The sequence below is a fragment of the Ipomoea nil genome, unplaced genomic scaffold (genome assembly GCF_001879475.1).
Source record: "Ipomoea nil cultivar Tokyo-kokei standard unplaced genomic scaffold, Asagao_1.1 scaffold3109, whole genome shotgun sequence".
NCBI classification, from domain to species: domain Eukaryota; kingdom Viridiplantae; phylum Streptophyta; class Magnoliopsida; order Solanales; family Convolvulaceae; genus Ipomoea; species Ipomoea nil.
Genome location: NW_017619537.1, coordinates 283,805 through 305,921, shown reverse-complemented (window position 1 = coordinate 305,921; position 22,117 = coordinate 283,805). Strand labels below are relative to the sequence as shown.

Here is a 22,117-nt window from a genome sequence, read left to right as displayed (position 1 = left end):
ATCATGTCTATCATTACTGCATAATGTGGTCCTGCTCATATTATAATAATAATTAATCAATAGCAGATAGCAGTGAAATAAGTCAGCACTGCCGCCCTTAAATTAAGGGTGGGTGTTTTGTTGTTAGATTATTATTATTATGGGTGGGTTTGGTCACAGGCATCCTTAAATTAAGGCCGGAAATGGTGTGGATGTGTAATATAAAGTAATTTAATGGTATGGTATAGTATATATAGTATAATACTATAATGTTGTGTGTACTAATATAAGGTGGTTAGAATAAGTGTTGTGTGATTTCCTGACGCGTACGGTACTGACAAGAGTAGGAAATGGTTGGTATAAAATAATGAAACCAGACGGCGTGTCTAATAATATTAGTAAGCAGCGTATTATATATTGTTGTTTTTCTATAATTTATCTTATTATAAGTGCAGTAGTTTTAATGTTTTCTTGACACGCGTATTATTGTGGGTGCATGAATTGCTTTAATTGTTTTATATATAATATTAACAATATATATCCTAGCAAAACTACTGCTTGCATACAAAACTCGGTAAGCTTTAACATTTTAGGACCGTTTTATTGGTGGACTCTTTGGCTTGTTTCGTCTAAATTGCCGCACCTTAGCCCACCAAATGCATAATAAAAAAAATTATTAGCATAAATAAATGTTACAATATCAAATTTGTCTTGTGGACTTGGAGAAGGGGAATGAGATGTTCATGTTGGCCAGCCTTCCTTAGACCCTTAGTCTAAAACAAGACAAATTGAGGGAGATGCACTCGGTTTTAAGATTACAATGAACCAAATATAATTTATTAATAATAATTATAATATAAATATTTAATATTTAATTTTTCTATGTACACGTCAAACTTTAGTAAAATTTTACTGATTTATATCATGTGATGTGATTATCAACTAACTAATAGGTTCAAATATATCAAAATGAGAATTTTTTTAAATTTAAGGTTTAATTTAAGTTTTAAAAATTTTAAAGAATAAAAGAAACAGAAAAAAAAATGAAAGATTGAAATAAACGCAACTATAAATTTATACGACTTCAACAAACTTATATAAGCTCCAAGTAATGTTCCCCATTTTTTTCATTTAAAACACAAATTTGAATTGTTTTCCGATAAAATTAAAAAATTCATTTTCATTTTCCAATTTAAAAAACATTTCAAAATAAACACGAACTAAATTTTTGTTATATAAATATATTTTGTGGAAGACAGAGAAATTTAAATGGTAAACTGCCAAACATTTTGGATAAGAAATGCAAGTCACGTGTTAATGTAAATCCGAACAGTAACGGCCGAAGATGGGTGCGCGTTTGTTTCGCGTAAGGGAAGAATGAGCCCATTATATTATCCATAACTCCATAAGCGTGTCCCGCTAGAAACACACATATTAATATTCAAACAGGGAATAAGTCAAAATTTAATAAAATGAATCTTATTGAGTTGCATGCATCCCATCCCGGGAGAGGACCCTACAACGTCAAATAAAACATGTCTGTAGTATTATGTGGCAATTATGACATGTTAGAAACCAATGAATCTTTCCAATGAAAATATTCCGACAGAATAGCATTTCATAAGGTATAGAGACCGACCAAATTTTTTATTCTTCAAATGGCATATGGTACATGCTATTGTAAGACTCGGGGTTAATTATCAAACAATATAGGTGGGTAACGGTTATCAACTTATATCAATAATTATCAGGATGTTATATTTGGCAAATTATGTTCTTGTTTGTCCAGCCCAGTTTCTTCCCTCCGTTGATGGCTCCACCGCAACTCTGAACGCTGCTTATGCACTGTGGATGCAGCAGGATCAATCGATCCTTTCTATGCTCATCTCTTCTCTCTCGGATGAGTGTATGTACTTGGCTATTGGTAAGGACTCCTCACGTGATGTCTGGACTGCCATTGAAGCTGCCCTGGGTTCTTCTACACGAGCTCGCTCACTCAGTTTGCTAAGTCAGCTTCAAGGACTTCGACAAGGTGACTCCACCACTGCAGAATATCTTGGGCGTGCTCAGGTCATTATCGAGGAATTGGCTCTCGCCGATCGGCCGTTGTCGTTGGACGAACAAAATCTTTACGTGTTCCACGGTCTCCGATCGGAGTTGAACAATATTACAAGTGATATACATTCATCGTGGCAAAGAAAAATCTTGTTAATAGTTTCTATTTTTTTTGTGCATTTTATTTAAAAAATGTGAAATTATAATTAGTATTTGTTAGGAACAACTGTAAATTCAATTTTGATAATACTAAAAATTTGGGAAATTTAGCCCGCAATTCTTTTACTCTGTTTAGACTTAGAATATTCTTCAGTACGAATCGTATGAATGGTTACAATTCGAATTGCTAACAGAGTTCAAGTCGAAGAGTTCAAGACAAAGGATATACCTATTGAAGACCGAAAGGTTGAAACATACAGCCGAAGAGTGGAAGTGCCAACCTTGTCAAGTAACAATATGTCGAATAGTAAGAACAACTATTCGAACGAAATATTAAGAAAAGCTTAAGGCCGGCGGCTCGAAGTAATAACTTGAAAGGTAAGAGTTGACCATTTGAAGGAACTGTTCGAGACATTCTCTGAGCAAACAGTTCGAAACCTTAAGAAGTTAGAAGCTTTATGTAAAATGTTACCAAGTAAAAAAGAATCTTAATTAGGTACACATTTCAAGGTAGATTTTCCTTAAAAAGCCTATACAATATGTGCAAAGCAAAAAATGTGTGACTATGTGTGTGTGTGTGTATATATATATATATATATAAAATACTATGGGTCGGTCCCAAGCTGTGCTGATCGAGGCCCAAGACCGGCCCAGGTCCAAATTTTGACCAACTCTACTTGTAACTCTTCACACCGAAACCGATAATATTTACATAATTATAGACTAACGTAATTATTATATGAATTCTTATGCAGTAATACTATATTACGGAGTATATTATACGAAAAGTACTTAAAATAATTTAAAATAAATATGATTTGTTCCATAGAAATTAGACAAACATAATTTGTCAAATATTCAATCTCCCATACCATATTATTCTGTAAACGCCGCTTCCGTCAAGTCAAACAACCGGTTCGTACATTGTGTTGTTGACGGATCGACCGCCCTCTCCGTCAACACACAAGAATTAAAAATCAACCTTCTTCATTCTATAGCCCCTGCCTATTTACGTAGCTGTCCAAATGTACATGCATATACAGAAGTACAATACAATAACATTTACATAATATTTCACAAATTTACTTTTTTACAAACACTTTTTCGATCAAAATCGTCACACATTATTACACAAGTGCGATATTTACTCACTGCACACAATAATAACTAGGAACTTAAGTTTTAATTACATTATAAAATTTAGTTCACGAGTATATGTTACATTGGTCTTATATATTGGTTTGAATTTTTATCAATAAAGAACATGAGACGTCTCAGTTAAATGTAAACTCAAATATTGAATATATACTACATTGTAATAGAATTGATAGTACTATAAAAAATGTAAACGCAAATAAATAAGTCTCAAATTCTTTGTCGGAAAAAATAAGTTAAAGAAAAATTGGGATGGATATAGTCATATACACGCAATTAATTGGTTTGATTGTATTTTATTAATTTATTTAATATAATTATTCCATTCCCAAAAGAACGCAATGGCCATTTCAAACTATACTACACGGTCAACATTCAAAAACTCTATTCCGCTCTTAAACTCTTGAGACACGTTCTTCAGCGTGTGTTTTCTTTTTAATTACTATTATTAATATATCTCTTTTAATTTCACTTGCACCGCTGTTGTTTTTAACAATTACATATTGGCCCTTTCTATTTTACGCCAAAACAAGAAATTTAATCCTAAATATTTGGTTTCTCCTGTACTTCTTGCTCATCTGCTATACTAAACAATTTTGACTGAAAATGGATCTTTTTTTTTTTTTTTTTTGAGATAGAAAATGGATTTTTTATTTGTGTGACAAAGTTTTGTATGATTGGGGTAATTAAGTAATTCTAGTAAAGTTAGTTAGATTGTTGACTTAATAATTACAATATTACAAATTTGACATTTAGTACAAACTATCGGGTAGTGATTATAGGTTTTCCTCGTCTAATTGAGGGGTACGAGTGTAAGATTTAGAGCATTAGGGGATTAAATTGTTGTTATTAGAAACTCTAGGGGGTGAAGTGAAATTAAAAGATGAACCGCGTGGCTTCAAATGCCATCCCTCTCCATCTATAAATAAGACTTGTTCAAATAAATTTTGTTCACTCTAACACAAACCCAGAAAAGAAATCACATTGGCTTCAAGCTTTTTTGTCATAAAGAATCAGTAGTTCAGAAATTCGATTCAAGATTCAAGAATGTTGTCATTATGGAAGAGGAGAAGATCAGGGAAGAAGAAACAGAATGTAGAAGACGATAATAAAAATGGCGGCGGCGGCAGGGAGCTGAGGATTCCGTCCAATTTTGTGTGTCCGATCTCGCTGGACCTTATGAAGGATCCGGTGATGTTGTCGACGGGGATCACGTACGACCGGGACGGCATCGAGGCGTGGCTGGAGGCCGGGAACCGGACGTGCCCTCTCACCAAGCAAGTCCTGCTCGCCGGTTCAGACCCGGTCCCAAATCACGCCATAAGGCAGATGATTCAGGACTGGTGCGTCGAGAATGCCGATTCCGGCGTCGAAAGGATCGCCACGCCTAAAGCGCCGATCGCCTCACGAGAAGTGGCGGAGATTCTATCGAAGATCGAGGCCGCCGGAGATGAATTGAACGGCGAAACGTGCAGGGAATTGGTGGTGAAACTCAGGACGGCAATGGAGGAGAGCAAGAGGAACAGGAAACGTATCATTGCTAATAGCGCCGGTAAAGTCCTTTTGGATATCTTCGGCTCCTTCTCCTCTAAGGACAATAATTTCCTCGACGTTTTGGAGGAAATCTTGTCAACGTTGGCAACGATGTTGCCGCTCGACGCTGAATCCCGGTCGGGAAACATCGTAACCGATTCCTCGCTACGCAGCTTAGAATGGTTCATGAACAACGGCAATCTCCCTAGCCGAAGCAACGCAGTTTTGGTGCTAAGAGAGATCCTAGCCGCCGCAGACCAAACAAAATGCGACGAAATCGTGGATTTCACTCTAGAACCGCTAGTCAATCTGGTAAAAGATCCAATTTGCCCGGCGGCCACCAAGGCAGCGCTGCTGTCAATCTACTACCTAATCTCCAAATCCTCCACTCCCGCGGCGGCGAAAGCCGCCGCGGCCCTCTCCAAGCTAGGAATCGTAGCAACAATAACCGAAACGCTGGTGGATTGCGACCGGAGCGTGTGCGAGAAGGCGCTGGCGGTTCTGGACGGCGTCTGCGGCATCTCCGCCGCGGCGAGAGAAACGGCCATTAACCACGCGTTAACCATACCGGTTTTGGTGAAGAAACTGCACCGAGTTTCGGAGTTGTCAACCGAGTTCTCAGTCTCGGTTCTATGGAAACTCGGCAAGTACGATGAAAAGGTGGTGGTTGAGGCTCTGCGAGTGGGGGCGTTTCAGAAGCTTTTGCTGCTCTTACAAGTGGGGTGTAGCGAAACCGCGAAGGAGAAGGCGGGCGAGCTGTTGAAGATGATGAATGTGCACAAGGATAGCGAAGAGTGTATCGAGTCAGGGGATTTCAGAAATCTTAAACGGACATTTTAATTTGAACCTTAACACCATTAGATCATTGGTTATATATTACCTTAATTAGGAGTTAGGAGATCAGAGTATATTTCTTTATTTATTTGTTTATACTATGAAATACTTGTAGAAATTAAAGTAAAGAAATCAAGATACGTTCTTATATTAATGTAAACATCTTCTACTAATAATACGGAATGGTATTTGATTGGGCGGTTATATTGTTGCTTCAATATGCGGTGGTTTTTATTTTTTAGTACATTTAGAATTAAGGACTTAGAATTGATATGTCATGAAAGTGATGCAATTCTTAGTCCTAATTATTGTTTAGATGATCATATAAGTGGCTTTTAGGCTATAATACTATCTTCTCATACCATTGATTGTGCATGTGATTTTTCCATAATTTTATAAATTTGATTGCATTTATAAGATAATGTTTTCTATTAAGTCCTACTGTCTTTATGTTGCATTGTGTTGTTATTTTGTATATATGTGTTAGTCTTATTTTGTTACTTATCGTTGCTCACTACTAGTTATGGTCCTTATAGATTGCTTAGTTTCTCGTTGGTTCCATTGTGTTACTGTCTAATTCATAGTTATTACATATTATATGCAATATTTCTCTATCTCGAGAGAATGATATTATGCCCATGCACTCACACTCTATGATAAATTAGGTGCATATGGCAAATTGTTGCTTTGTGGTATGTACTGCAGTGATGCAGTGATCTGAGTCAACTAATTAGAGTCGCATAATGAAATTATGAACAACACAGATAACACCAATATATATGCACTTTTGTGGAGAGATCTAGGTCCACCAATGGGCAAAACCCCAAACTCGAGGATTGGTGATGAACTAGATGACAAATATTGCAATACGTGTATCGAATTTTAAGGATAAATTCGACTTTCAAAAAAAAAACACAATAAACTACTTTCAAAATGTTGTTCCAAGTAGTTTTTTCATTTTTTGCTATTTGGGACCAACTAGCTATGCCACTAAAATATAATTGATCGATCATTTTTCGAACACCTTCATTATCTAGACATGTGTAATATCCTAGTTGGAACAGTGCAAACGACCTTGAAGCATGGATTTAGAAAAGTTATATCATATTGCTTTAAGATCGATGAATAAAATCAAATAATTTATTTTTTAGAGATTCTATGTGTTATGATAAGGTTATGATTATTGGCTAGATGGATCAATACATCGTATCAATTGAACGACGTAAGCGAAGCCTAACGTAATTGATGAGGCAATACTAATTGATGAGGCGAACCCAATAAGGTATAAATGATAACTCTAACAAGGTTTTTTTTTTTTTTTTTTCCTTTATTCTTTTTCTTTTTCTTTTTGACTAATCCAACAAGTTTAATACTACAATTTGATTGTAATAATAATAAAATAAAAACAATTCATTTTGATTTATCTTGGATGCTGATAATATAGATTTTGACGTGAGTTCATAAATATACAAAAGAGTAAAGCACTAGTTTAGAATAATCATAAATCGCAAGGGTCTAAAAGCAATTATCGCAACTTTTAACTAGAAACGTAACGGGTTAGGGAATAAAATGCACTCCCAAAATCTCATCACAGTCATCGTCCCCAACACTACGCCACGCCAGACAACGTCACCGACGATCAATGGCGCTCAGATCAAGTGGCCGTAAATTATCCTTCAATATTCTCACGGCCTCCGCCGACGACGACGGCGACGACCTTGACTTGTTATCCACTGCAGGCCCTGCTCTTTTTCGATCCAAATCTGATCCTCCCCGACCGACTCCGGTGGACGACGCTTTAAACCCTCCCTGCGGCCACACAAAAACCCGCAAAAAGAGGAAGAAGAATCAGAAGAAGGCGTTTGAATATTCTCCGATTTCCGAAAATTCGACCGCGGACGAACCTGTACGCGGTGGCTCTCCTTTGGAGCCGTTAAATTTCGATAGCAGGTGTTATAATGGCAGTTTTTTGCAGAGCAGTGTCGTAGTTTGTGAGGAAGTAGCGGCTACGGGGGCCCCGAGGGAGGTGTCTGATAGTAATTGTACTGTGAGCTCAATATTAGGGCCGCAGTATAGCGAACTCCGGCAGAGGAATACGGTTCTAAGTGGAGCGTGCGAAGAGGGAGTGGCGTCATTTCCAGTTAGCAAGGAAAGCGAGAGCAATGGAGATGGCGGGAGCGCAGTGGAGAAAGTGGATCCTATGACGAGAGTGGAAATGATGAATGGGGATGGGAGTGTGGGGAGGAATTTGGAAAAGGAAGTCTCGTTGGACTGGAAGAGATTGATGGCTGAAGATCAGAACAGTAAGTTCTTGTATTGTTATATGCTGAGTTTCTTTCACATTCATCTGCTAATTGGTTGTTATATATTTTAGTATTTCTGAATTACAGTTCCTTATGTTGTTGAAATGATCTATAGTTGTGTGATTTAAATGTATTTGATTTATTTCCTTGTGTGGCATTCCCAATATTGCAACTGGACAAAACACTGTAACTTAGGATCCATAGACTATTACAAGATCCTGCAATATGCTTGGACAATTTGAGCTTTGCTAAGTGTTTTATGTGCATATTAGGCAAAGTGAAAAATTCCTTTGGTGGATTGCAAAATGAATATTAGGAACCTGTATTAGTTTCACTTAATGTTTGGTAATATGTTGCTATGAGTTGGTCCATGGGAGTGCAACCACCAATTTATAGGTCAGGTTTCAACTCCATGGAGGTCTCCCTGGGTACGCAACAAGGACATTGATCTCACTGTATGTTGATGGGACATTTAGCACATGCCTGTGAAGATTGCTTGGGTCTAATGTCGTGATACATGTTTGCCTAAAAAAATGTTTTCCTCTATGCAGCCTATGATATTAGGACCATTTTGAACATATGAACCATGGATGAATGAAAGTGGGGATAGAAATAAGTTCCTTGGAAAGTTATATTATTTTAGAGTTCTCCAATTGTAAGGAGACCCAAGTAATATAGAAAATTTCCATTCATTGTGTTTACAAATAATGGAAAACCCAATATAATTGATCCCTGTAACCTAAAGAAAGTTTGGAAGTCCTGCTGATATCCTCTTATGCACTAATTTGAGAGTAGTTACCAAATTGTTATATCATCCGAAGCTTTGGCATGTACAGTTAATATGCAAACATGAACAGTTATATAGAATGCTTCATGCAGACCTGTTATAACACAAATGCATTGTCATGTTTGCAAATATTATTCTAGCCTGGTTTTTGGTTTTGTTTTAGATTGTTTGTTCAATTGTAGCAGATTGTGACCTGTACCAACTTTGTTACCTTTTGACGTATCTAGTAAGACTATATGTTCTTTAACCCAAACAAAGTGCTGATCTCTGCTTTACAAGGGTTACCAACCATATGCCTACTCTTATACTTCAAGTGTTTATAATGCAACAGTGAAAGTCTAAAGCACAGCATTCTTCTGCATGTTGTGGGTTTTCATTTTTATTCTTTCTGGATATTAATTGAGTTAAACACAACTTGTCCAAAAAAAAGAAAAGAAAAGAAATATGGGTTAATAATTTGCCTTTGAATTTGCATTTCACTTGCTTACCTCATTCACTTTATGCAGATGAGTTTCATGTGGAAAAGTCACCAATGAAGTTCTTAGCGGAAGAGATGTATGCTGGAAATTCTTTAAAAAACACAATCTGCCTTGGTAATGAGAAAGAACGGGAGAGAGTTTATGACACTATATTCCACCTACCTTGGAGGTGTGAACTGGTATGCAAGTCAAATGATGCTAAGAAACAACTTAATATGAAAAGCTGACATAAAAGTTATCATAGTTTCTGTTTTGCTCTTAAACTTGTTTGCCCTAAACTGTCAAGGAAGGTCGAACTCAAGCAATATCTTTTTGCATACATTTTATAGCCTGTACTTTCTGACCATCCTTTACCATGCTGTTTAGACATAACATTTGGATTTCTAATCTGTGTTACATGGCGTAAACATCACTTTGCAGCTCATAAATGTGGGTTTTTTTGTCTGCTTGGATTCGTTTCTCTCACTGCTAACTATTATGCCAACAAGGATCATCACGACCTTCTGGAAGTTTTTGAAATCTAGGTTGGACTATTCTCTTTTGCTAATTCTTTATACTTTAAATTTTAATAAGCATGTTGATAACACTCCTTTAGCAAGTGTCTAATAAATGAAATTTTCTGGGTAAAAACATGGGCTTCTAGCTTCAACATCTGTAAAGAAAATAGGTTAATGCTTTGATTCAATTTAAAAAGTCTGAACTCTGAGTTATTTTAAATTGAAAAAAACTATTGTTCCATGCAGTAAGTGTGTTTTTTGCCCCTGCTTGTTTTTGATTCACTAGGCTAAACATGAAAGGGACTTATGCTTTCTAAAATCACTTGGCTGGAGATACATGTGATATGCGAGATGCGAGTAGTCTAATATGTTTTGTGATGTTTAAAATGTTGCCTAATGAAGATGTGCATGTAAATATGTGAGTTGGAGTTCTTTACTGGTTAACAACAATGGGGGGCCGGGGGGTGTTTGGTTCACGGAATGTTAGATTCCTGTGTTTGGTTAAAAGTGAGGTATGTATTATAAACTTGTTTGGTTGAAGAGTTATTTTTATGCTATAATGGTTATTTTACTTTAATACCTTATTTTAATGTATTTCAGTAAACTTTGAAATTAAAATAAATAAATAAGGCAATGGTAAAATATGTAAGTAAAGATTTAAAAGTAATTGACTAAGAGCTTGAGAAACATAGTGTGTTTTGAAGGGATAGAAAAACTGAAAAAGCAATGGGTTAAAAAGGCAAAATTAGTAAAAATGCAAGGGAATGTGAGAATACTTAAGGAAGGGAAGGGTATCTCACTTTCCTTCCAAAATTGCTAAAAATCTTATGAGGAGGTTAAGTGACATTCTCTGGGAAAATTACATAACTTGAACCAACTATGGAAATCTTATATTCTCAAGCAAATATAACCTTGGTTATCTTACATATCTTGAACCAAACATCCCCCTAAGAGTAATGTCTTTAGGGGGCATTTGGTTCAAGTAATCTGAGATTACCCTGGTAATGTGAGAAAGATAATGCCATATCGCCTTGTTTGGTTCAAGTAGTCTGAAAACCGACTGCTACATAGGAAATGGGGTAATATCCTAGGTAATCTCATTACCTTGCAAATCTTAGGTGTTCCAAGATTACTTTTCAATATTCCATATTTGCCCTCAATTCATTGCATTGCCAATATTTCTTGCTTTGACCATGTCTTTTTTGTTTTAGTTTCTTTACTTTTAAAGCCAAATATTTACTTTTAGGATTAATCTCCTACAAAAAATATACAATTCTTTTCTCAAGTTAAAATTCACAATAATAGTGTCATCTTAATTTTTTGTTTTGATTCATAATAATTATTTTATAAGGTATTACTATTTTAAGGTCAAGCGGCATAGCTGTGGCTTCTCATATGAGAGGTCTCAGGTTCGAACCCCAATGTGGGGGCATTGACTCTTTGTGCTTCAGTAGGTTGAGAAAGTATGTATGAACAGATATTACATTATAATAGAGTCAGTAGCATTCAAAAAAAATTCCATAAATGTCAAACACATAGGCTAAGGGCATTTATGTAAATGATGTAATATAGCCTCCAACCAAAGTAAGTTAACATTACATTCCTACAACTTTAACCAAACACATAAGGTAATCTTACACTACCGTAAACTCACATTATCTTCCCGGAGGTAATCCTATTACCTAGGGTAATTAATCTCACATTCCGTGAACCATCAAAGTGACAAGGAAAAGACTAGGTGGTTAAAGACTGTAAGGCTAATGCTTATTCTGCTAAAAGGCTTTATACTATTTCTTTGCATCTGAAGTAGGGAGAGGCCTACCAATCTATTCAAAAAGCATGGATATCGAATGTACATATAGATTTCCTTAGTCCATTATTACTGGTTTGGTTATTCCAAGAGTCTATGTCCCTTTAGCACTTTTTTCCTGTCTTCTGGTGTCCCTATGATGACTCAGCATGCAGACATATTTAACTTGCAAAATAACCTGACCTTGCCTATGGCAGGCAGTTAAATAGGCCTTCGACTGCTGAGCTTTGTGATTTTGGCTGTTTTGTTGCACTGATTGTTGGAGTGACCCTATTACAACAAACAGGTATACATGGAGATTCAGCCTTGTGACATTTGTATATCTCTTATTATTCTTGGTAGTTTTCATGCCCACATCTCTGTATTTTCACTTTCCCTCTCCCTTTACTCTGTCTTATTTGCTTTTTATCTATTTACTTTCTCAGATATTAGCTTAATCTATCACATGATTCGTGGTCAAGGGACAATCAAGCTTTATGTGGTGTACAATGTGTTGGAGGTGAGAATTTTTTTACTATACCATTGCCCAAAGTTCTTGCACACTGTTCCTAATATAGGCTTAGTACCATATTCAATTGTGTTGCAGGATCAATGGATCATTAAACTGCATCATCAATATTGCCTATAGAAGAACCTTGAAGTGTTGTTCCTTGCCTTTTAGACATTCACATTAATATTTCCACATTGCATTTGCCATATGCTCCTTGACAACATAGAGGGACATCACTGCTTTTCTACTTTCATTCACACCAATTGATCTTTCTATGCTTTTCTGCTTTCATTCACACGAATTTATCTTTCAATGCTTTTCTACTGTCATTTACACCAATTGATCTTTCAATGCTTTTCTACTTTAATTCATGCCAATTGATCTTTCAATGCTTTTGTACTTTCATTCACACCAATTGATCTTTTGGATAAAATATTCATTTACTAGCAGTTGCTTCCTCCATTGTCAAACATATCTTGTTCCCTAAACATATCTTTTTTAGTCTTTGGTTACCCAAGTAAATTATTAAATCATGACTAATGAACTACTACTATTAACTTTACTGCTTTTTCATAAATGAGGACCACCTTTAGAAACAGTAGTTTATAGTTTGTAAACTTGACTAATTAGTTTAGGTAATTACATAGTTATTTTTCTGTTGTTGACAGATATTTGATAAGCTTTTCCAAAGTTTTGGAGGAGACGTAATGCAAACTCTATTTACTACTGCTGAAGATCTAGCAACTTGTTCACCAGAAAACATGCAACTCTGGCTATGGAGATTCATCTCAGATGAAATCATAGCCGTGATAACATCAAATATCCTTTGTTTCTCAAAAATAAATAAATAAATATTGTGATTGATTTTGGATACACATTTGTGCTCAATTTTACCCCCAGTTATGACGTATGTTCCTTAACTCTTCGTACTTATTCATTCCTTCATCTTGTTAGCTCAGGCCATTACTTTGTCAACTTGCATAGTTGCTCACAACAATGCATTATTTGCATTGCTCGTGTCTAACAACTTCACGGAGATAAAAAGTAACGTGTTCAAACGATACAGTAAGGATAATGTTCACAATCTAGTATATTCTGGTAAGTCATCCCCAAAATCATTAAACATATCTTAAGTATTGTTGTGTTTTTAACATTACAGTAGACCCTCTGTTGTCAGTCACTAGCTCAGCCATTTTATGGATGACTTTGTTACATATTGGAAATGCTCAAAACTCTCTGCATTACCCCCCCATTGTGAAAAATTTCCAACTCATGTATATAAGAAATTTGACTCCAGTATTCATGCCAACTGCCACATTAGCTATGGAGTGTTTCTACTCCTATTAGGCTTTGTCAACTGACAATGAGAACATGAATAGGATCAGTAAAACTCCTAGTAGGGCTGTGGAGAAAATCAGACACGAAGGAGGGGAAGAATTAAGATTTAAATTTATCCTTTCACATGTCTGCCTTTTCCATATTCAATATGTAAATGCCTTCTATATCTTAAATATGTAGGTAATGATACTTGCCCTCAGTTATAAATTATTCAGCTTGAATAAGAAGATAACCTCTATGTTTGATATTACTCAGAAAATCTATTGGTTCTGCCCTGCACTGTCAGTAGGATTTGCTGAATCAGGTTAAGATTCTTAGATATCTGCCTTGGAACTTGTGCGATACTTACTTTATTCTCTGGGGTTGTTCTGTCCAGATGCTGTTGAGCGGTTCCACATTTCTGCATTTCTATTGTTTGTTTTAGCTCAAAACATCCTGGAGGCTGAAGGACCTTGGCTTCAAAGTTTCCTTTATGTGAGTGGCTTGATATGTAGTTCCTTGCACATTTAAGTCAGGTGGCTGCCCTGCAACTTGGCGCAACTTACACTCATCCCTTCTCTTGAATGCAGAATGCCCTTGTTGTGTACATATGTGAAATGATGATTGATATAATTAAACATTCTTTTATTGCGAAGTTCAACAACATAAAGCCCATGGCATTTTCAGAATTTCTTGAAGATCTTTGCAAGCAGGTACATGCATTATCAGCGTGATTGGTTGAGTGTTATTTATGATTTATCAAAAAAATTATATTGGTGGATTATGTTTATTATATTGTGATAAGAAATTGTTTCTACATTGTTCAATCTTCTAGCCATTGCAATAGAGTATATGAGCATCTCTTTCCCAAAAGAAAAAAAAAACACTTAGATTTATTCACTTTTGTAGACTTGGAACCAGCCGGAGAATGCGAAGAATAACCTTGTTTTCATTCCTCTAGCACCAGCTTGTGTGGTAAGTCCTTTTTCTCTCATCCATGGGCTGCATTGACATGCGTTCTAACTGTTATGTCCTATCTTTCCAATTATACATAGGCCCCCTGTGGTAAAACCTCTAATTACATATTATTCTTATTTATTTGATTGTGGATAATTCATAATCAATTTTAGTTACTTTCGCATTACTGGAATACATAAGCTAAATGGTCTTGTGTGGTCTATAACCCATCATCTTTTCCAAACCTGTAGATAATATAATGTGCCAATTTGTTAAGGCTTACAACTATGGTTTATGATCATGGATTGTGAGTTCATAATCTAATCTAACTTATGGATTATTGGCTTAAAATAATCTAAAGTTGTACTACGTTCCATAATCTATAATAATTACCAAACATGTCTAAAGTGGATCGTTTAATTCATGATCCCAATTATCTAATTAAATAAGCTTAGTCGGCACATATGTTGCCTTAGAACCAACCACAAGTAGACTGTCAATATTTTCATTCATACTCAGAATCTTTTTTTTTTTGAGTGGAAAAGCCTGCTTTAACTTTGTTGTACTCAAATTTGAAATCTCCAACTAAATTCTCATTAAATTTCAGGTAATTCGAGTGGTACGCCCAGTTTATGCTGCTCATCTGCCATATAATCCTCTTCCTTGGAGATTGTTTTGGATTCTTCTCCTGTCGGCCTTGACCTTTATCATGCTTGTGAGTCTCAAAATATTGGTTGGAATGGGATTGAAGAAGCATGCAAGTTGGTATATAAAGAGGTGCCAGCGAAGGAAAAAGCTTCACAGCGATTGATCTTTTTATTGGATATACTTTCACAAGAGCTGATCTTAATCAACAAACAAGACGGGATCCCCTTAGGCGATGAGGAATTGGGAAACAAAAAAACAAGAAACACCTCGGTGTTGAGAGTTACTCGAAGTTCACATTCAGATCAGATTAGTATGGTAATATATAAGAGCTTGTGCTTAACCAACCCGATAGTTGCATATGGAAGATTTTGATGCAAAGCCAAAGGCCAAATCTTGTATATGCTTCAAATTTTGAATCAACTGCGGTAGTTGTGAATATACATCATTGGTAGAGATCGAATACTACTGAGGGATGATAAAGGAGAATATTTTATTTTACTTTTTGTGCTCATTTGGTAATTTATAGTGCAATTTGGACAAGTTGTTCTGTCAACTTGTCCAGTTTTGCCACTTTTTACCTGTTGGGTTCATTACTTTCATACAACAAGCCTTCCTTCCGTTTTAATCTGTGTTTAGAATGTGTCAGAATAGATTCAATCATATACTGCTTTTTTTTTTTTTTTGGTTGATACATTAGATTTTTCAGCCCATATCTATACATTTTGTGCATAAGGGGTTTCATCACTTTTGATCAGGCGAAGTCTCCTAATGACCCTGTAGATTTTTTGTGGGATTCAAACTTTTGCATTGCTGTTGGAGCAAGAGATTGGTCGAATCAATTGAGCTAGTTCCGTGAGATTATATACTACTTTCTTTCTTAGGAAAAGAAATTTGATAGCCCAATTCAAGGATGTTTGCTCACCACTTTCCTCATCTTGGTAGCGCACACAACAATAATTGACAAGAAGAATGATTCTCCTTCTCAGATTGTCACCTTTTGGTATGGTTTCATGACATGCCTCCCAACCAGAAAAACAAGCTTTTGGGAGGCACCAAGCCCTACAACTTTGCTTTCATGAGAATGAACCTAACTTAAGGTTGTAGTGCAATACAGGTAAGCTTCGAAATCTTTGCCAAATTGGTAAAGATTTTGAGGCTAGGAAGAAATAAGAAACACATTACTTGTTGGGCAAACACTTTTTTTTTTTTTCATGCTATTTTATTTGTATTTCATATTCATATCAAGCGAGCTGCATATATATTTGGCATGGCAGAATTTGGAGGGGGTGGGGGAATGCATCATATCATGCATGCAACTTATAATACCAAATTTATCCCATTTTCAATTGTTAATAAATAATCACTTTTATTCAAATTAATAATTAAACACTAAAAGTAGAGTATCATTCTGTTCAGATATAATAATTATCACTTTGTTTATTTCCACAGTTAAAAACTTTTTATTTTCTTTTAAGGGATAAACTAAATGTTTACAATTTTCGTTTACAATACTATTTTTTTCCCTATGAAATGGATATAATAAAATTTATTAAAAGGATCAAAATCGTCCATGTGGGAGGAACCAGCCTTTGCATGTATACAACTTTAACTTTATTAGGTGACAAATGGAAGTCATATTTATCTTATATGATATCATATGCTGGCTAGCTTTATTGTGACAATAGTGTATAAACATTTTGAATCTATTAGCTAACTAATATACAAACATTTGGAGATTTGTTAGTCCATTGAGACACATTTTGCAATTTACCTTGGGATATATGATTAATTTAACATTTAAATATAAAAATAGAATAATAGTCAAGACCTTGTGGTCAAATGACACCCAAGTTGCACTCCTATATAGAAGGGAGTGGGATTGAGTCTCAGTGGAGGTGACATTGACTCTTTGAACAGATATTGGAATGATAAGCTATTATATATGTAAACAGTTTTTTATTTTATTTTTAAAAAAAGAAAAGAAAAAGGAAAAGGGAGAATTGAAGCTGGTGGCATGATTTGAATAGAGAAATATGGCCATTGTGCACTCGAAACTGCTTACAAGTTGATGGAATGAAATCAATGGTGGGGCGAGGAGTATGAACCCTATCTAGCGGATATAAAATCATTGTATTATTTCCATGATTGCCATCAATTAGGAATTTACTTATTAGGATTCTCCGATCCTTTAATGTCTCATACTAATTAATCCTTCAAAGATTTGCTTGCACCGCTGGCACCCCCATTTTCCACTGCATGCAATGCATTATATATATATTCCCCTTAATCATATATGTATATGATGATTTGTTTCCTAAAACTACAATATTGCTTTCCATTTTTTTTTTTTTTTGGTAACGCTTTATCACGAGCACCCCCACAACCCTTATCATGGAGATGTAAATTGTGAGATGTAGTATGCAAGGTTAAGCGTGAAACTTATAACCTTATAGAGGCCGCATATATAGAACATATAGTTGTTGGCCATGTTTGATAAATGGTTGTTAGCTGTTAGCTGATTGGGTTAATTAGAGGGCATAACTAGTTAATAACATTAGCTGATTGTAGAAAGATGTTAGGTAAATTAGTTGTTAGCTGATAGCTGTTCGGTATACTTTTCTTTCTCAAAAAGTTAATTGAAAAAGTTGTTTTGAGCAGCTTTTTGAATTTTAACATTTTGGAATTACAAAAATCTAATTAACCAAACACTTATATTAATTTTTTAACCAATTCAAACAATTAATAGTGGTTAAATAAATCAAAATTGACTGATAGACTAACTATTTTACCAAATAGGGTCATTGTTTTTCTTTTCCACTACATACATACCTAAGAGTATAATTCTGTTCTTATGTAATAGCTCATATATTATGAGAAGTAAACCCTATCGAATGGGTTTGATCAAGAGAGAATCATGCTGCTAGCTACACTCACTTGGCAACCCCTTTCAAGGTTATGAGTTGTTGTAATTGTTGAGTTTACTAGAGAGTGGTCGAGACCAATTCAAATTGGTCTTAATTAATTTACCTCTACTATATATAGTGTGTAATTTCATACCATAATCTATTCTAGTTTAAATGATTGTATTAGTGAATAATTGATAGGTGATTTGGTAAAGAAGTATTTGATAGATTAAAATCAAAGTGAATATAGAAATTGATTTGGCAGTAAAATGTTGTGCATTATATTAATTCAATTAATTAATTGTAAATTGTTTTGTGATGCATGCAGGACTAGTGGGGTGAAATAAAAGGATCGGAGGCGATCCATCGACAAGAAAGAGATTTATTAGGGAAATGAAGGGATTATATTTCATCTCTCAACTTTTCAACTTCTTCAAAAGTCATAACTCACAATCATTATCATATATGAGAAATGACATAAAATCTTGAATTCAAGCTTTTACTACAACTGTCCATTTAACACATTCATACAAACAAACAGTTATCTCTGAAGTGACAACCCATTTATCATCACCAATTTAATTACCCCCAAAAAACAAAACAAAACAAAAAATAAAAAAAAATTCCGAAGCTCAAAATTTTTTATTCGATTTTTGTCAATATTCACTTAGTTGGACCTATCACAAGTGATTTACTAAATATAGTTTACCTTTCTTATATGATTTACAGGTTAGAGAGTATTACATAAGCGCAGAGTTACTAAGTACGTGCACACGTACTATCAGATAGTGGTGATATGTTTTCCTCATCATCCCAAAAAAAAATTCCCTTCTTTGTTTTTTTGTTTTTTAATTTTTTATATGATATTTTTGCATGTCCCTTATTTATACTCATTGCACTTTTTGTCGCTCAATTATTTACAAAGCAATTTTGTCGTCTCTTAGTTCTATTAAGGTATGTTAAAACAAAACTATTTCGCGTACAATTCATAAAATAAAAAAGATACGGAGTAGTTTGTAAACATTTGAGAGATGATAAAAAAAAATGGTAAACATATAATTAATGGATAAATTTTTGTTTTTTATTTTTTTTTTCTACAATTTAGGGGCTAAATTTTTAATCTGCAAAAACTATCTCATCAACCACAATTTAGGATATTTGTCACATTCTCTTGGCTGCCTGGCTGGTGTATAATTTTTGACACCTTTTTCTCACTATGCTTCGTACGGAGTATTAAAAATCAATCTAATTATACCTTATTTTCTTTCTTTGAATTGCCATGTATAGTCAACTTCTTTCAATCTTTTTTACACTTCTCAAATCCAAATAGCTACATATTTGTGAAAAATATAATAATAAAGTATAAAATTAATATTAGATGGGCTCAAATAGGTAAGATACTAAGATTCTCGTCCACACAAAAATTAATTCATTAATTGATTAATTTAAACAGTATTTTATTTTTAAAAATTTGAGGTGGGTGGTGGGTACAAGTACTATTACTAATGTACTCAGTTTACTTTTTGTAAATTCTAAAATTTAATTCATTTTAAAATTATTTTTACTTATACATAAAAATAATTAAAAAAAAAAAAAAAAAAACCTCAGCCCCTAATTTTAAGGGCACTGTGTCATTGCCCTAACATCCAGAGCCGACATTATCAGTGCATGAAAAATAAAGAAGTTTTGCGATATGACTCAATTAATTTATCGATTAAAAAGGAGTTCAATATTTTACTCTACTTCTTTTAAAAGGTTGAATAACCAATCCCACTCAATGAAATAACTCTTCAAAATCAATTGTTTGAATCACGTAGAAATTTTATTTTATTATGAAAATATTAATATTTAACATTTTAAAGAGATTTAGTTATGTTGGTGCAATTGCCCATGCCTATAAACTTCTTATTAGATCTATTGGTAGTTGTGAGGTCTATAGCTACTTCATTAGTAGAGATAAAATCACGCAACTCATTCGCTTGCCAAAGCTGATGGAGCGTGATTGTCCGACTCTAAGTGATTCGATGCACCTTCAGCCTTTTTTAAAATTTTATTTTCTTAATATATTTGTTTTCGATTGCTTTGAATAAAAATAAAAAATCAAATATCACAAGTATGTCAAACAAATTAATAAGACAAAATTATGTCAAACATTACGAGTATCATTTTCATATCTTTTATGGGTTAATCACTTATAAAAATAATGTTTCATAATTCTGAAATAATTTTTTTTTCTTCATAAAAAGTGTACTTTCCTCCAAGAGATTAATTATCCAATACACATTCAGTGTTCTAGCATCAACGTTGTGTTTAATTTAATTTTCCATGTCTTTGACTTTCCTTTTTCAGTTTTTAATTTGCCCAATTCTTTTTCTCTGATCTATTTTATATTTTATAAATTTAAAAATAAACACACTTTATTATTCTATTTTCAATTTTTATTTTTCAAAAAAAAAATTATAGTTTGTCTGTAAATAAAATGTTTTTTTTTTTAAATGATAAATAAGGGGTGAATTCGATTAAAACTTCTATAAACTTTAAAAAGTTTAAAAGTATTCAATTCAAAATTTGGGTGTAATTCGTTCATATTTTTAATGTCTTTAGAAGTTTATTTGGTATTAAAAAAGAGATGGATTTTTATATACTTTTTTCATTAAGATTTTTGTAAACTTTTGTCTCTTAATTATCAATTGTTTCAAATGTGTTAAAATATCTTCTCTCCAAATAAGCTTTCTTTTGGTATAAACTCTACAAACTCTTTTTCCATATCTAAATTAAACTTTATATAATGTCTACAAAAAAAAAAAAAAAAAATTCTCCCTACCTAAAATCTACATATTATTTTTTTCTTCATTATTATTTTAATCTTCCCTAGGCACTAATATGGATTTTTTTTTTAAGTTAGCCACTAAAACTATACAAGTTTTTTTTAAAAAAAATAAAAATAAAAATTTATATGAGTGTTGTGTATATGACCATTTTTTTTGTAATATTATATAAAATGAGATTTTAAAAAAATTATAATACATTATTTTTAACAAAAACGTTTTTTTTTTTTTTTTTTTTTTTACAATACATAATTTTATTGCTAAGTAATATAACAACAACAACAATGACAACCCAGTCCCCTTCCACTTAGTGTGCTGACAGTTGGGACGAAAGGATTAGTCTTCTCGCTGCCGGCTGGAAGGATACCTTTGGGTAACCAAAAAAAAAAAAAACAATAATAATAGTCAATGAAAATTTGTAAGAGCGTATTTAATGATATAAATTTACGCTTGCAATTAACTCAATCGGTTCGACCTTAAAAAAATAATTATTATAAACTCTTAAAAAATTTGCAAATGTGTAAGGAATTTTATAATAGTAATTTAAAATCTATCACAATTTATAAAATCCTGTCATTTTTAAAAGTTTACTAAATTTTATAAACATCTTGATTCAGGGGGAAAAGTAGTAATAATCAATAAATGAACATAAATAAATATAATAATGGAGGAAAATAAAACAAAGAAGCAAAGATTGACTAAATTTTACTTAAATTTCGGCTTTAGGTTTCCATAGCTGTCACCATTGAATTATTATGAGTAATAAATATATAAATGTATGAGAAATGGCCATGAAATTAGCAAAATAACGGAGTCAAAAAAGTTTCCAAACAACAAAACGGCGCCACCGCTACGCCGTAAGCAACGGCCGAGATTGGCGGGTGCCCAACAGTAAAAGCCTAACGGTTGACACGTGGCCTTCATCTACTGCGTCCTCGTTAGGTGGGCCACATCCCCCATAATGCCCTTCCACTTTCCTGCCAATAATGGCCCACATAATTTAGCAGTGTACACATACACGTACCAGCTTTTTTGTCGACCGATCCAGATATTCTACCATATAGATCTCCAATGGTGGGTCCCCATGCACCCTCTCAAAATTCTTTATATTTATTATTACTTGTATATTGTTTTTATTTTAATACGGTCTATAAATTAATAGATTATAATTATTTATCAATATATTTGAAAAAAATAATTTTTTTAAACAATCTTGCTCAGAGGTAGAGTGAAAGTTTAATTTAACATGTGAGTGTAGTTGAATGGAAAAGACTCATTAATTATTAACCAAAGGTCAATGATTCGATCATTCTTCTTCCAAAAGGCTGAACTTCAACCCTAAGAGCCCTCACATTCTGACTCAACAGAGTATTTGGGTCAATG

The 22,117-nt window shown here is 33.9% G+C and overlaps 2 protein-coding genes across 2 annotated transcripts; both read left to right on the top strand.

Annotated features, from left to right (window-relative positions):
• The first annotated feature begins 4,395 nt into the window (after positions 1–4,395).
• LOC109166833 (U-box domain-containing protein 21-like) lies at positions 4,396–5,721 on the top strand. The gene has a single exon (XM_019315713.1). The coding sequence runs from the start codon at positions 4,396–4,398 to the stop codon at positions 5,719–5,721; it is 1,326 nt and encodes a 441-aa protein (XP_019171258.1).
• A 1,556-nt stretch (positions 5,722–7,277) lies between these two features.
• LOC109166884 (protein POLLEN DEFECTIVE IN GUIDANCE 1) lies at positions 7,278–15,626 on the top strand. The gene is made up of 11 exons (XM_019315783.1): positions 7,278–8,018; positions 9,312–9,463; positions 9,705–9,808; positions 11,789–11,877; positions 12,017–12,090; positions 12,750–12,900; positions 13,012–13,179; positions 13,796–13,893; positions 13,989–14,111; positions 14,308–14,373; positions 14,963–15,626. The coding sequence occupies exons 1-11, from the start codon at positions 7,358–7,360 to the stop codon at positions 15,164–15,166; spliced, it is 1,890 nt and encodes a 629-aa protein (XP_019171328.1). The 5' UTR covers positions 7,278–7,357; the 3' UTR covers positions 15,167–15,626.
• The last annotated feature ends 6,491 nt before the right edge of the window (positions 15,627–22,117 follow it).